General features: G+C 49.8%; 1 protein-coding gene across 3 annotated transcripts in view; it reads left to right on the plus strand.

Annotated features, from left to right (window-relative positions):
- Positions 1–13,181, plus strand: part of SH3GL1 (SH3 domain containing GRB2 like 1, endophilin A2) — a 71,972-nt gene extending 58,791 nt beyond the window's left edge. Inside the window, exons 5-10 of one of the 3 annotated variants that reach the window (XM_039332835.1) lie at positions 8–141; positions 4,240–4,398; positions 5,552–5,655; positions 8,650–8,777; positions 9,071–9,127; positions 10,941–13,181. In XM_039332835.1, coding sequence (XP_039188769.1) covers positions 8–141; positions 4,240–4,398; positions 5,552–5,655; positions 8,650–8,777; positions 9,071–9,127; positions 10,941–11,140 — 782 coding nt within the window. In that variant the 3' untranslated portion in view covers positions 11,141–13,181. The remainder of the gene's footprint in view (positions 1–7; positions 142–4,239; positions 4,399–5,551; positions 5,656–8,649; positions 8,778–9,070; positions 9,128–10,940) is intronic. The other 2 variants (XM_039332836.1, XM_039332837.1) reach the window with 2 other exon arrangements.

Here is a 13,181-nt window from a genome sequence, read left to right on the forward strand (position 1 = left end):
GATGAAGGCGATGCCCTGCTGGACGCCGGTGAATCCATGAAGCGCCTGGCCGAAGTGAAGGATTCTCTGGACATCGAGGTCAAGCAGAACTTCATCGATCCCCTTCAGAATTTGTGCGACAAGGACTTGAAAGAGATCCAGGTAATCTCCTGATGGGGAGTTTTGGAAAGAGAGAGAGAGAGAGCGTCGGATGGGATCACATTCTTGCTGGGAACAAGATCCCACCGTGAGGGCGCAACCGTCGCCCTTTTAAGACGGATGGACTTCAACTCCCAGAATACCCCAGCCAGCATTAGCTGGCTGGGGTATTCTGGGAGTTGAAGTCCACCCGTCTTAAAAGGGCGACAGTTGAGAAACACTGACTTACAGGAAGGCCTTAGAAACTGGCTTTGGTGGGACCCCTTGTTGGAGGTAGGTCTATCTATCTCAGTGGTTCTCAACCTGTGGGTCGGGACCCCATTTGGGGTCGAACGACCATTTCACGGGGGTCACCAAACAATGCAGTCCGCCATTTTTTCCCCCTTTTCCTTAGCTGTGCTACTCCCTTTTATTCTATGGGCTTTTGAAAGCCAATAGAATAGACTCTCTTGAATAGAGTCTAATTCTACTGGCTTTCAAAAGCCAATAGGAATTGTCCAGGCTGTCTCTGCCCTGCTGAGCCCGCCAAAAGTCCCATTCTGCAAACTGTGCTGCACCCATTGAGTAGTCCTCGACTTACGACCGGTTGGGGGTCGCGGCATTAAAAAGGTTGAGAACCACTGATCTATCGCCTACATTGAGCTAGTTGATTTGTGTTATATTCTTATCTTGATATTGTGACACCGGCACCTAAAATATCAATAAATAAGGAGGAAACGACACGGCCACAACAGAGCCCGGAATTCCCGCTTCTCGGCGAGACAGTTTTTAACTGAACCGTGCTCCATTTTACAACCTCCCTTGCCACCGGTTGTTAAATGAATTGCTGCATTCACACATGGCTACATGAGAATCAAGTAGATTTTGCCCTGTTTTGTGACCTTCCTTGTCACACCTGTTAAGTGAATCCCTGCGGTGGTTAAACGAATAACGCGGTTGTTAACGCGAATGTGGCTTCCCCATTGGACGAAGGTCGCAAAAGGGGATCCCGTGACCCCTGGACACTGCAACCGTCACGCGTACATGCCAGTTTCCACGCGGCCGAATTTTGATCCCGTGACCCCGCGGAGGCTGCAATGGTGATAAGTATGAAAAAGAGTCCTGAGTCAAGTTTTTTTTTAGTGCCGTTGTAACTTCGAACGGTCACTAAACGAACTAATCTTAGGAGAAGCAAAGAGAAGGTTAGGGAGAGAAGCCTAATCGGCGTGATTTTGTCCTGTATCTCTTCAGGACCATCCCAAGAGGGTATTCACCCCATTCCTTCCAGGTGGGGATTCCCACGTTACGAAACAGCTTCTCCTAAAATTTGGGCGGGGGCTCCAACATTCCAAGGCAGAGACCCCCAACCTTTGGGACACCAGGGACCGGGACCGTGGAGAAAGGTTTTTCCACGGACCGGACAGTGCGTGGTTTTGTGTGCTGTCTGCATCCCACGGATGGGGCTTTGCGTGTTCGTGGGGCCCGGTTGCTGGGGTGCTGGGGCCCGGTGCCGTGGGTTGGTGATCCCTGGTCTAGATCAGAAGTCTCCTGGCAGACCGGAGGGAAAGGGAGGAGGAAGCATTTGACATGCGCACGTTAGTGGCACCCTGTTTTTGCCACGTGGTGCCCCGTTTGCGTAATGGCGGTGCTAGCACAAGTGGGGGTGAGTGCACGCATCGGCCAGCCTGTTCTGCGGCCCAGTGGCCAGTAGGCCACGTCCCAATAATGGGCCGTGGTCCACAGGTTGTTCTACGGGTCTTGTTCCCTGAAGTGTTTGACATTCCCAGCAGTTGTGGGGTACGACAACACAATGCAAATAATTCATGTTACAGATACAGCTTCTCCTTTGGTCTTTTATTTATTTTATTTTAATGTTTTTATTGATTTTCTAATTTTACATTTAAGCAACGTGGCGGCGGAGTTAATCAAAAAGTCAATGACATACAAATGTCTTTAGTGCGAGTCTCAAACTACCACATTAAATATTTCCTCTCTTTTCCCCTTTGTATTTACTGTCTCATATTTAAACTAATACAATTCTTATTATATCAATTAAATAAAAATAACATTCTTACATTGATCAATAATTTTTAGTTTATGCATATCCTGGTTATTTTAGCATACAGAGACAGTCAATGTTCTAAGTATTGTAGTTTTTTCCCAATTTTTAGTTTCCCCTTAATATTTAGATTTAACATTTAATATAATTTCCAAGTTTTAAGCGACTCTTTGGTCTTTTTATTTCATGACACCCTTATGCAGTGGAGATCCTCTGATTTACAACACCTCATTTAGCGACCGTTCAAAATTAAAACAGTGCAGAAAAACGTGACTTTAGACCAATTTTTCACACTACTTTTCCTTTCCGAATGGGACAGGGATATTTGGTTTTTCCCAGATGCAGGCAGTCCTCGACTTACAACGGTTCATTTAGTGACCGTTCGAAGCTACAAAGGCATTTAAAAAGCGACTTAGGACCAGTTTTTCACACTTAACGACTGTTGCAGCATTCCCCACGGTCACGTGATCAAAACTAAGACCCTCGGGAACTAACTCATATTAATGGCGGTTGCAGTATCCCCACCTTCTGACAACCAAAGTCAGTGGGATATCCCGATTCACTTAACGGCCGTGTTCCTAATTTAAACAACTGCAGTGATTCACTTAACACGTGTGGCAGGGTAGGTCATAAAACGGGGCAAAATTCACTGAAATTCATTTAGCAACAGAAATTTTGGGGCCAATTCTGGTCGTATGTCAAGAACTACCATTATGTATTTATATAATGGTTACCTTGGAGAAAATATACTACTACTACTACTACTACTACTACTACTACTACTACTACTACTACTACTACAACATTGGAAGATTTGCAAAAAATATCATTTGCCTGTAAGCAAAAACTGGTGGGATCATAAAATAGAGAAAGTCATAGAAAATGATAAAATTAAACTGCTCTGGGACTTCAGAATTCAAACAGACAAGCACCTGCAACATAACACCCCAGACTTAACAATTGTCGATAAGAAAGACAAAAAAGTCTGGAGAGTGGATGTGGCAGTGCCTGGAGACAGCAGAATAGAAGAGAAAGAACTGGAGAAGATAACAAAATACAAAGACCTACAAATAGAAATAGAAAGACTGTGGCAAAAGCAAGCAAGGGTAGTACCAATAGTGATAGGCTCCTTGCGTGCAATCCCAAAACAACTGGAGCACCACTTGAACACCATTGGCATTGACAAATTCGCTATTAGTCAATTGCAAAAGGCGGCCTTACTAGGAACTGCTTCCATCCAGCGACGATATCTGTAATACCATCAAACATCCACATCTGCCTCTCCCAGATCCTTGGGAAGGACTCAATAGGTAGACAAAAATGCCAAATCCAGTCTGAACATCTGGCTGACTGTGCGATGATCCATAATAAAAATAATAAAGTTGGGACTTTAGTGGTCATCTAGTCCAATCCTCTGCTCAGATAGGAAACCCTGTACCATTTCAGACAAATGGCTGTCCAGTCTCTTCTTAAAAACTTCCAGTGTTGGAGCATTCACAGCTTCTGGAGGCAGGTAGTTCCACTGGTTAATTGTTCTAATGGTCAGGAAAATTCTCCTTAGTTCTACATTGCTTCTCTCCTTGGTGAGTTTCCATCCATTGCTTCTTGTCCTGCCTTCAGGCACTTTGGAGAATAGCTTGACTCCCTCTTCTTTGGGGCAGCCCCTGAGATATTGGAAGACGGCTATCATGTTCCCCCTCGTCCTTCTCTTCATTAAACTAGACATACCCAATTCCAGCAACTGTTCCTTGTATGTTTTATATATATTATATTCACCCGCAGAGAGCTGGACCGGTTGTGCAATGAAACTATTCCATAAATGAGGTCATTAATGACATCTGCATAATAATATGTAAATTATGTATGACCTATTATTATGTAGATATCATCAATGATCTCATTTGTGGAGTAGTTTCATTTCCAATGTAACCATTCATTTGGGGGAAGAATTTTGCATTCAAAAGTAGTTTAACTTGGAAAAGCCAAGCGTACCCCATCTCTACTTCTTTTTTTTTAACTATTTACTCCTCTTTTTCTCCTCCTTCCTCCCCCCCCCCCAAAAGCACCACCTGAGAAAGTTAGAAGGGCGACGGTTGGATTTTGATTACAAAAAGAAGCGCCAAGGGAAAATTCCGGACGAGGAATTGCGACAAGCGTTGGAAAAGTTTGAGGAGTCCAAGGAAGTGGCGGAGACGAGTATGCACAATCTTCTTGAGACGGACGTGAGTGTGTGCCTTGCGAGACACAAGACGGGAAACAAATGGAAGCGTAGGTTGTCCCAGGTCGAAATCCTATACGGGAAGTCCTCACCCTACGTCCACAATTTAATGCCAAAATTTCTGTGTCAAACATTGGATGTTTTGACAACATACAGAGATGCAGCCATTTTCCTTCTTATGTTTTACTCTTAGAATTGGAGTTGGAGTTAGATGATACTGGGGAGGTGGAGGAGGAATGTGTATGGGAGTTAGTTAGACATAACCATATTGTAGTAGTGTGAGAACCAAGGTTTTTTGAAATAAGAGATGATAAGAAATGGCGGGTTGGAGAACAGAAGGGAAAGCCTGCATTTCAAGCTAATTGGGGAATGTGATTTATGACTGTTAATTAGAGGAGGGAATTGTGCTTTGATACTATGTGCTCAGGGGAGGGGAATTCAGATTTTGGCTTTCTGTCATGGTTCCGACAGATGAAACTCTTCAAAGAACTTCGAGGCATTGTTTACCTTAAAGAATCTTTATTGAAGAAGCATAGCATCTGCACGTACATAGCCAAAAATCTGGCACAGCTTGCCACTAGAAGTTGTGGATGCTCCATCACTGGAGACTTTTAAGGAGAGACTGGACAGCCAGTTGTCTGGGATGGTATAAGCCAGGGGTAGGCAACCTCGGCTCTTTTATGAGGCGTGGACTTCAACTCCCAGAATTCCTGAGCCAGCATGGCTCAGCTTGGAAACCTCTCCCTTTCCCCTCAGCATGGCTGGCTCAGGATTTCTGGGAGTTGAAGTCCACGAGTCCTAAAAGGGCCAAGTTTGAAGACCCCTGCTCTAAAGGTACAAACCAGTAGTTCCACCGGATGTAGAGTTGGTCTATAGCAGGGGTAGGTAACCTTGGCTCTTTTATGAGGCGTGGACTTCAACTCCCAGAATTCCTGAGCCAGCATGGCTCAGCTTGGAAACCTCTCCCTTTCCCCTCAGCGTGGCTGGCTCAAGAATTCTGGGAGTTGAAGTCCACGAGTCATAAAAGAGCCAAGGTTGCCTACCCCTGGTATAGGGTCTCCTGCCTGAGCAGGGGGCTGGACTAGAAGACCTCCAAGGTCCCTTCCAACTCTATTCTGATTTATTGAAATATAAATCTCCTTTGTCTTTTGCTACAGATCGAGCAAGTCAGCCAGCTTTCTGCTCTGGTGGATGCGCAACTCGATTACCACCGGCAAGCCGTGCAGATTCTGGACGAGTTGGCGGAGAAGCTGAAACGCAGGTCAGCTGGGTTTCGAGGGGCTAGGCGGTCTCAAAAGTATTCCTCGACTTACAATTGTGACTTCCAACAGCACTGGAAAAAAAAAGTAACTTATTCCCCGTCTTTGCACTTGGGAGCAGAATTTCTACGGCTAAGCGGAACGTTCGTTAAGTGAGACACACTCGATTTTACAGCCACTGTTGTTAGGCAAAGCAGAGGCGAACCTAAATCGTGTGGTCATTAAACAAATCCGGCTTCCCCCGTTGACTTTGCTTATCGCAAGCAGGCTGGGAAGGTCGCAAAATGGAGATCAGGTGATCCCAGGATGTTGCCAAGCACCCAAATTTTGATCCCCTTTGCAGGTGGGCAGGGGCTGGAGCAAGGAACGGGAGCTCATTCCATCCAGCAATGCTGGGTCTCAAACCCGACCTGTCAGCTCTCTGACAAGCTTAGTGTCTTTACCCCCTGAGCCAGCGCATCCCCTATTCCAAGGGTAGGCAACCTTGGCTCTTTATGACTCGTGGACTTCAACTCCCAGAATTCCTGAGCCAGCCGTGCTGAGGGGAAAGGGAGAGGTTTCCAAGCTGAGCCATGCTGGCTCAGGAATTCTGGGAGTTGAAGTCCACGAGTCATGAGGGGGCCATAGTTCCCCCATGCTGGTTCAGGAATTCTAGGAGTTGAAGTCCACGAGTCATAAAAGAGCCAAGGTTGCCTACCCTCCGACTAAATCTGAACAGATCCAGAACAGCCATAAAATCCTTATTTACTATTTTCCTGCCTTTTAAAGCTCATTCATTTCTGGAAAATGGACTTTGAGAAATGAAAATAGAAAGGGAAAAAAAATTGAATTTACAATGCGGGTGGATGGGATGATGCTTCCTGAAAACAGGATAGGGTGATGTGAGTACAATGGGTGTTGTCATCCACCCTTCTGGTCTAAGATTGCCTCCACCATCTGTGTTGTGGTTAATCCCTTGCATTTTTACAAAAAAACCCCCAAACCTTAAATTGGTTCATCCTGTTGGCTTCATGGCTTAAAGCAGGGGTCTCCAACCTTTCTTGGTTGACGGCCCAGTGTAGGGAGGGGGTGGAGATGCTTTTATGCACGTGCAAACGAAGCTGCAAGCGTGCACACGAATGGGGCTACGATTGCATGCGCAACGCAAATGGGCCGCAAGCGCTTGAGCGACACTAGAGCCCATGGGCCACTGCGATGCTAGCGCAAGTGGGGTGAGTGTGCGCTCACAGAGATGATAGAGCCTACATGCCGCAGCAATGCTAGCTCGAGTGGCGAGTGTAGGCACAAAGCGACAATAGAGCCCACAGGCTGCTGCGATGTTAGCGCTAGTGGGGGGAGTGTGCACGCACAGCGATGATAGAGTCCACGGGCCGCTGCAATGCTAGCGCAAGTGGGGGAAGTGTGGGCTTGCAGTGACGATAGAGCCCACAGGCGCTGCGATGCTAGCAAAAGTGGGGGAACTGTGCGCGCACAGCAATGATACAGCCCACCGGCCGCTGTGATGCTAGCGCGAGTGGAGAGAGTGTACACACACAGTGACAATAGAGCTCATGTGCCACTACGATGCTAGCATGAGTGGGGGGGACTGTGCGTTCACAGCGACAATAGAGCCCACGGCTGCTGCGATGCTAGCGCAAGCGGGGGAACTGCGTGCACAGCAACGATATAGGCCACCGGCTGCTGCGATGCTAGCACGAGTGGGAGGAGTGTGCCCGCACAGCGACAATAGAGCCCACGTGCCGCTACGATGCTAGCGCAAGTAGGGGGAGTGTGTGTTTGCAGCGCTGCTGCTCATAGTGATGCTAGCTAGTGCCTGTATGATGCTCTCGGTATCTCTAGCACTCGCGCGCCGCGGCAATGCTAGCGCGAGTGGGGGGTGCGCCTGTACACATGCGTGTGCACTGGCCAGCCACTCAGGTGGCCCATGGCCCACAGCCTGATAGGGGCCCACAGGTTGGGGACCTCTGGCTTAAAGTATGTCAGTTTTTCACACTTGCGACCATTACGGCATCCCCAGGTCACGTGATCAAAATTGGCAGCTGACTCATATTTATGACAGTGGCCAAGAGCTCGTGTGATCCCCTTTTGCGGCCTTCCGACACACGAAGTCAAGGGGGAGAAGCCAGATTCACTTCATGACCGCACGATTCACTTAGCAACTGCAGCGATTCACTTAACACAGTGGTTCTCAACCTTTTTAATGCCGCGACCCCCAACCGGTCATAAGTCGAGGACTACCTAACCAGTCGTAAGTCGAGGACTTTCCCTGCCCGGGAGTGCCGCGCATGCGTGGTGCCGCCCCCTGAGCCAGCCAAGGTGTAGCTGGCAAGCGGCAGAGACGGCGCAGGCCAACCACCGGCTGGGCCACCAGCTGGCCCAGCCCAAGGGAGGTAAGGCACCCGCCGGGCCCCACACGCGCCAGCAACCCTCCCTGCGCCCGCCGGCCTCCCACCTCCCACCCCTGGCCCTCTTTTACTTACATTATTGGTAGTTGCTCAGCAGGGAGGGGTGGAAGCTTCTAGACAGCTCGCCTTCGCTGCAGACAACTTGCAGCACCATTTGCAGAATGGGACTTTTGGCGGGCTCAGCAGGGCAGAGATAGCCTGGACGATTCCTATTGGCTTTTGAAAACCAATAGAATTAGACTCTATTCAAGAGAGTCTATTCTATTGGCTTTCAAAAGCCAATAGAATAAAAGGGAGTATAGCACAGCTAAGGAAAAGGGGGAAAAAATGGCGGACTGCGTTGTTTGGCGACCCCTGTGAAATGGTCGTTCGACCCCAAATGGGGTCCCAACCCACAGGTTGAGAACCGCTGTCCTAACAACCATGGCAAGTAAGGTCGTAACGTGAGGTAAAGCTCACTTGCTTTAACGGTGGGAATCTGGGGCTAAATTGTGGTGGTACGTCGAGGACTTGTCTGGAGTTTAACCGAGAGTTGAGTCGCCAGCCAGCTGACCGTCCTCTGTGGCCTTTTTGTTCCCTCCCTGTGTGCAGAGTGCGCGACGCCTCTTCGCGCCCCAAGCGGGAATATAAACCGAAGCCCAGAGAGCCCTACGAATTCGGAGAGAGCGGAGACCAGTCGAACGGCGGATTTTCCTGCAACCCAGTTCCCAAAGTCTCCGGTAAGGGCCGGTCGGACGCCGACCGAGTGCTCCCCGCAGCGACTAAAACGCGTTGCGAAACGGGAAATGCTTTCTCCCGGTCTGCGCATTGCCTCCTTCCGAGCTTAGCGGGACCCGTTTTGAAGTCGCTCAATCGGGTCCCTGAACGGCTAGTCGTAAATCAAGGACTCCCTTCTTCCTTTCGACTGACCGTCCCCTGCCGCGATCTTTGTGCTTGTCAGCCAGCAAGCATGTCGGTTTTTATTTTATTCCATGTTTGTTTGTTTCCTTTTTTTTTTTTTTTTTTTTGCAAGCAGCTTCCTCCTCCTTCCGATCCGAAAAGCCATCCCGGACCCCCAGCCGGATATTTTGTGAGTGCTTCCCCCCCCCCCAACTTTCTGCTTTTCTCTCCCCTCTCTTTCCTTGTTCCTGCATGCAGCACGAGACCCCCCCCACACACACCCTCGCATTCCCTCTTCTCCCTTGTCCCGTTCCCTGCTTGCATGAACTGGTAGCTGCGGCTTCCGGTGTGCTGTGGTGGTGTCCCTGGATCTTAGCAAATGCTCGGGGCCTCAAACAGACTTGGGTTTCTAGTCCTTATGGCCGCAAATGAGGCAGTTCCAAGAGAACCTTAGCTCAGGGTGGAACAGTTAAATTCTTCTCTGAACTTGTTTATTTTCCTGCACGTGTTCCATTCCTAGGATGGCCTAGGGCAGGGCTTTTCAACCTTTTCACCCATTATACCAGTTTTAGGATATGGCAACATCCAAGTACCACCAGTCGCTTAGCAAGGTGTCAAAAACTTGGTGACCCCCCCAAAAAAGGAAAAAAGTGATAAAGTACAGGTAGTCCTCGACTTAACAACAGTTCGCTTCGTGACTGTTCGAAGTTACAATGGCACTGGAAAAAGTGCCCCCCAAGCCACAGCTGAGCAAGACACCTGCCTGCCCACCCGCCCACACTCTTCCTCGTGTCCGAGGTTTTCATTGTTGTGAGCATTTCTGTTGAGGATTGGCAGCAGGGGTGGGGTGGGGGGTGTTTGATTTTTATTCCCCCGTCTGCTGGGTGGTTGCAGCAGGTTTTGGTCACTTCACATGACCCTGGGACACTGTGACCGTCATAAATATGAATCTGAATGTAAATCACAAGACCTTGGAGATGCTGCAACATTCCAGCTGATCGGCGCTTCTTCTGGGCTCAGCAGAAGCGCCAGGATCAGTGCTGCTTTCCAGCTGATTGGTGCTTCTTCAGGGCTCAGCAGAAGCGCCAGGATCAGCGCCGAGCTCCAGCTGGAGCCTGGCGCTGATCCTGGCGCTTCCACTGAGCCCTGACAGCCCTGCAGCTCCAGCCGTCTCTCGCTCAGGCTTGTGCGGTGCTGCCACCGGTTCAGCTCATTCCCCTCCCCTGCTACCACTTTTCTAGGATGGTCACGTACCACCTGCCAGGTGCCAATGTACCACAGGGGGTACCCGTACCACTGGTTGAAAAGCCCTGCTCTAGAACTAGCCGCTCCCAAATTCTGCAGCCGTTATTCCTATGTTTCAGTCTCCAGGCCTTTGATCATCTTAGCTGCTCTCCTTTGCACTTTTTCTAAAGTCTCAACACCTTTTTTTTGGTAACGTGTTGACCCAAAAGTGGATGCAGGATTCCTGAGCCAGCCAGGCTGAGGGGAAAGGGAGAGGTGGCCTCTGGGAGTTGAAGTCCACATGCCTTAAAATTGTCAAGGTTGAGAAACACTGTCTTAGGCAGACACGATCCTGGTTGGGAATTTTAAGATCCTAACACATCTGGAAAATGCCACCTTTGGCAAGAAGAGGCTGCAACAGAGAAAATGAATGATACTTGCTCTCCTGTGTCACTAAGAAGGTATGGGCAGTTGAAGTCCACATGCCTTAAAATTGTCAAGTTTGGGAAACACTGCCCTAGGTGATGGGGAGCTAGAATCATTGTTCCTTTTTTGTTCAGGGCTGTGGCGCTTTGAAAGCCCAGGGCCACCGGTCTTCACGAGCCAGCCGAGGGCACCCCTCCGTTTGAACTACAACTCCCAGCATTCCACGTCCTTCGACAGCCAATGGCTTTGCCACCCTTTGTGGACTCGGGAGATGTCAATTGAGGCTGGGGGATTGAAAGGGCATGTGTTGGCTAACTCTCCTCCTCTTCTCCCCTCCTCCCCCCCCCCTCCAGCCCCCCACCTGGACCAGCCCTGCTGCAAGGCGCTGTATGACTTTGAGCCGGAGAACGACGGTGAGCTGGGCTTCCGAGAAGGCGACATCATCACGCTGACCAACCAAATCGACGAGAACTGGTACGAGGGCATGATCAACGGCCTGTCGGGCTTCTTCCCGCTCAACTACGTGGAGGTCCTCGTCCCGCTACCTCAGTGAAACGGCTGGCGGCCTTCTCCGTTGCTCTTCCATCCTCCTTCCTCTTCTTCCTCTTCCTCTTCCTCCCTTCCCGGCTGACCCAAACACAGCGGTGCCGGGAAGGGAGACGTCCTTTCTTACATTCCAGGGATGAGAGGGTACTAGCTGACACTAATTTTGTGCCCTTCGGGGTGGGGTGGGGAAGCTTTTTTTGGGGGGGAGGGAAAAAAGGTGCCAAGGGCCGGTCCCAGAGGCTGCAGTCAAGCCGGGCAGCTGGACCCCTGGCGGGCAGGACGGAGCGGGGCCTAAGAAGCACGAAGAGGCTGCAACTGCTCGGAGCTCTCTTCTCCGGGTTGGTTCAGCCTTGTCCCTTTTGTGCATGTCGGAACATCTCCGCAGGACCCCACCAAGGAAGATGGTGGCTTGTTTAGAGAATAGAGATCTGTGGGGATTATGTGTGTGTGTGTGTGTGTGTGTTTGTGCTAGCTCCGGGCATTGCATGGAGCGGCAGTCACCTTTGATAAGAAAACCCACGGTCTGCCTTTGCATAGATGGGCTCCTCCACCGTCGTCAGGGTCCTCTTCTCCTTGTCCATGTTGTCCTTGAGCTTCTGCTGAAGCAGCTTCACCATCGTCGGCCTTTCCAGACAGGTCTGGCCACCATTCTCAGAAATCCTTAGCCAGCATCGCCAGTCAGTTTCCAGGAATTGTCACCCAGACTTTCCAAAGGGTTAAGTCTGCAGGTGGTTGGAAGGACTTGGATCCGCAGTTTTCAGTATTGTGATTCTTGGCGGCCCAACGTAGGCCGTACCTTTTGTCGAGCATTGTTCCATCAGCGACACCAGTCCTGGGGTGGGAAAACCCACCTTCCGACCACGGGACCAGAGACTGATGGGCTGCCTGGATCCATAATTCATCTCCCAAGAGGCAAATTCATAGCCCTTGGCCCAAGCAGACGAAGCCATCTTGGTGTCCTTCAAACCGTTCCAACACCCCTTGTCCTCGTGAAGGCACCCCATGAGATCCTCAGGGGGCGCGTCCGTTCTCTTTTGAGCTGCTCAGGTTAAACTCCCCAACAAATCTGCCTACACTACAGACAAAACCAGGAAAGGTGGTTTAAGAGGGGTGGAGTTCAATTCCCCGCCTTTGCTGGCTGGGGAATTCTGGGAGTTGTAGTCCAGCCGTCTTGAAAGTGGCTAAGTTCGAGAAACATTGCCTTAAAAACCCAGGATTGAACTGGGAGATTAATCCTTTCTCCTTTGGGACCTACATCCTGCTGGATATCTTGGAGGGGGGGGGAATTCCAGCTTTTTCTCTCTTCCTGGCCATTTAAAACTGGCTTTTGTGTTTTCTCGCTGCAGGCAGCTGGGCTAAACTCTGCAAAGGCTAGTATTTTTTTTTCCTATGTCCCTTCCGGGGGTTGTGGGGGGAATAGAGTAGATTGCAAAACCTATAGTTGCCCCCCCGAGTTGCCCCCCCCCAGTTTTTTCTAAGGCACTATTTGGGGTGGGTGGGTCACCCCTTATCCTTGAAACAATTAAGCCCCCCTGCCTCTCTTCCCATAAAGGGCTGTCTATCCATTATAGAAATTTGAATCCAGAGCCCGGGCAGCTTATCTAAGAAGGGGCCAGTGCCGGCACCAGCTTTGGAAAAGAGGAATTGGTGGGGGTGGGGGTGGGGGTGGAGAAATCTATAGAATCCGTACTTTATAATGGGATAATTCTTCCTGGCCTCCGACATTATCAGTTCCGGCCATCTTTCTTTCTCCTTCTCCACCCCGTTGACCCGTTATGTGATTGCATACAGTCCTGAACGTATACATGGATTTATCTTGTTTTAAAATTAGCATCTCCTCCCGGTGTGTCCAGCAGGGCTAATGGTCTTCTTCGTGAGTCTCTCCAGACTTGGCCGTTTTAAGACTTGTGGACTTCAACTCCCAGAATTCCCACGGAGAGCATGGTTCAGAAGTGGCACCAGCCTCTATAGCCCTGGGGTGTGAAGATCCACCACGGGACTAGAGACTTGTGGGGTGTCTGGATCCATAATTCATCCTACAGGATGGG

Source organism: Crotalus tigris, unplaced genomic scaffold (assembly GCF_016545835.1).
Source record: "Crotalus tigris isolate CLP2741 ecotype Arizona unplaced genomic scaffold, ASM1654583v1 scf7180000024465.619267, whole genome shotgun sequence".
Classification (NCBI taxonomy): Eukaryota; Metazoa; Chordata; class Lepidosauria; order Squamata; family Viperidae; genus Crotalus; species Crotalus tigris.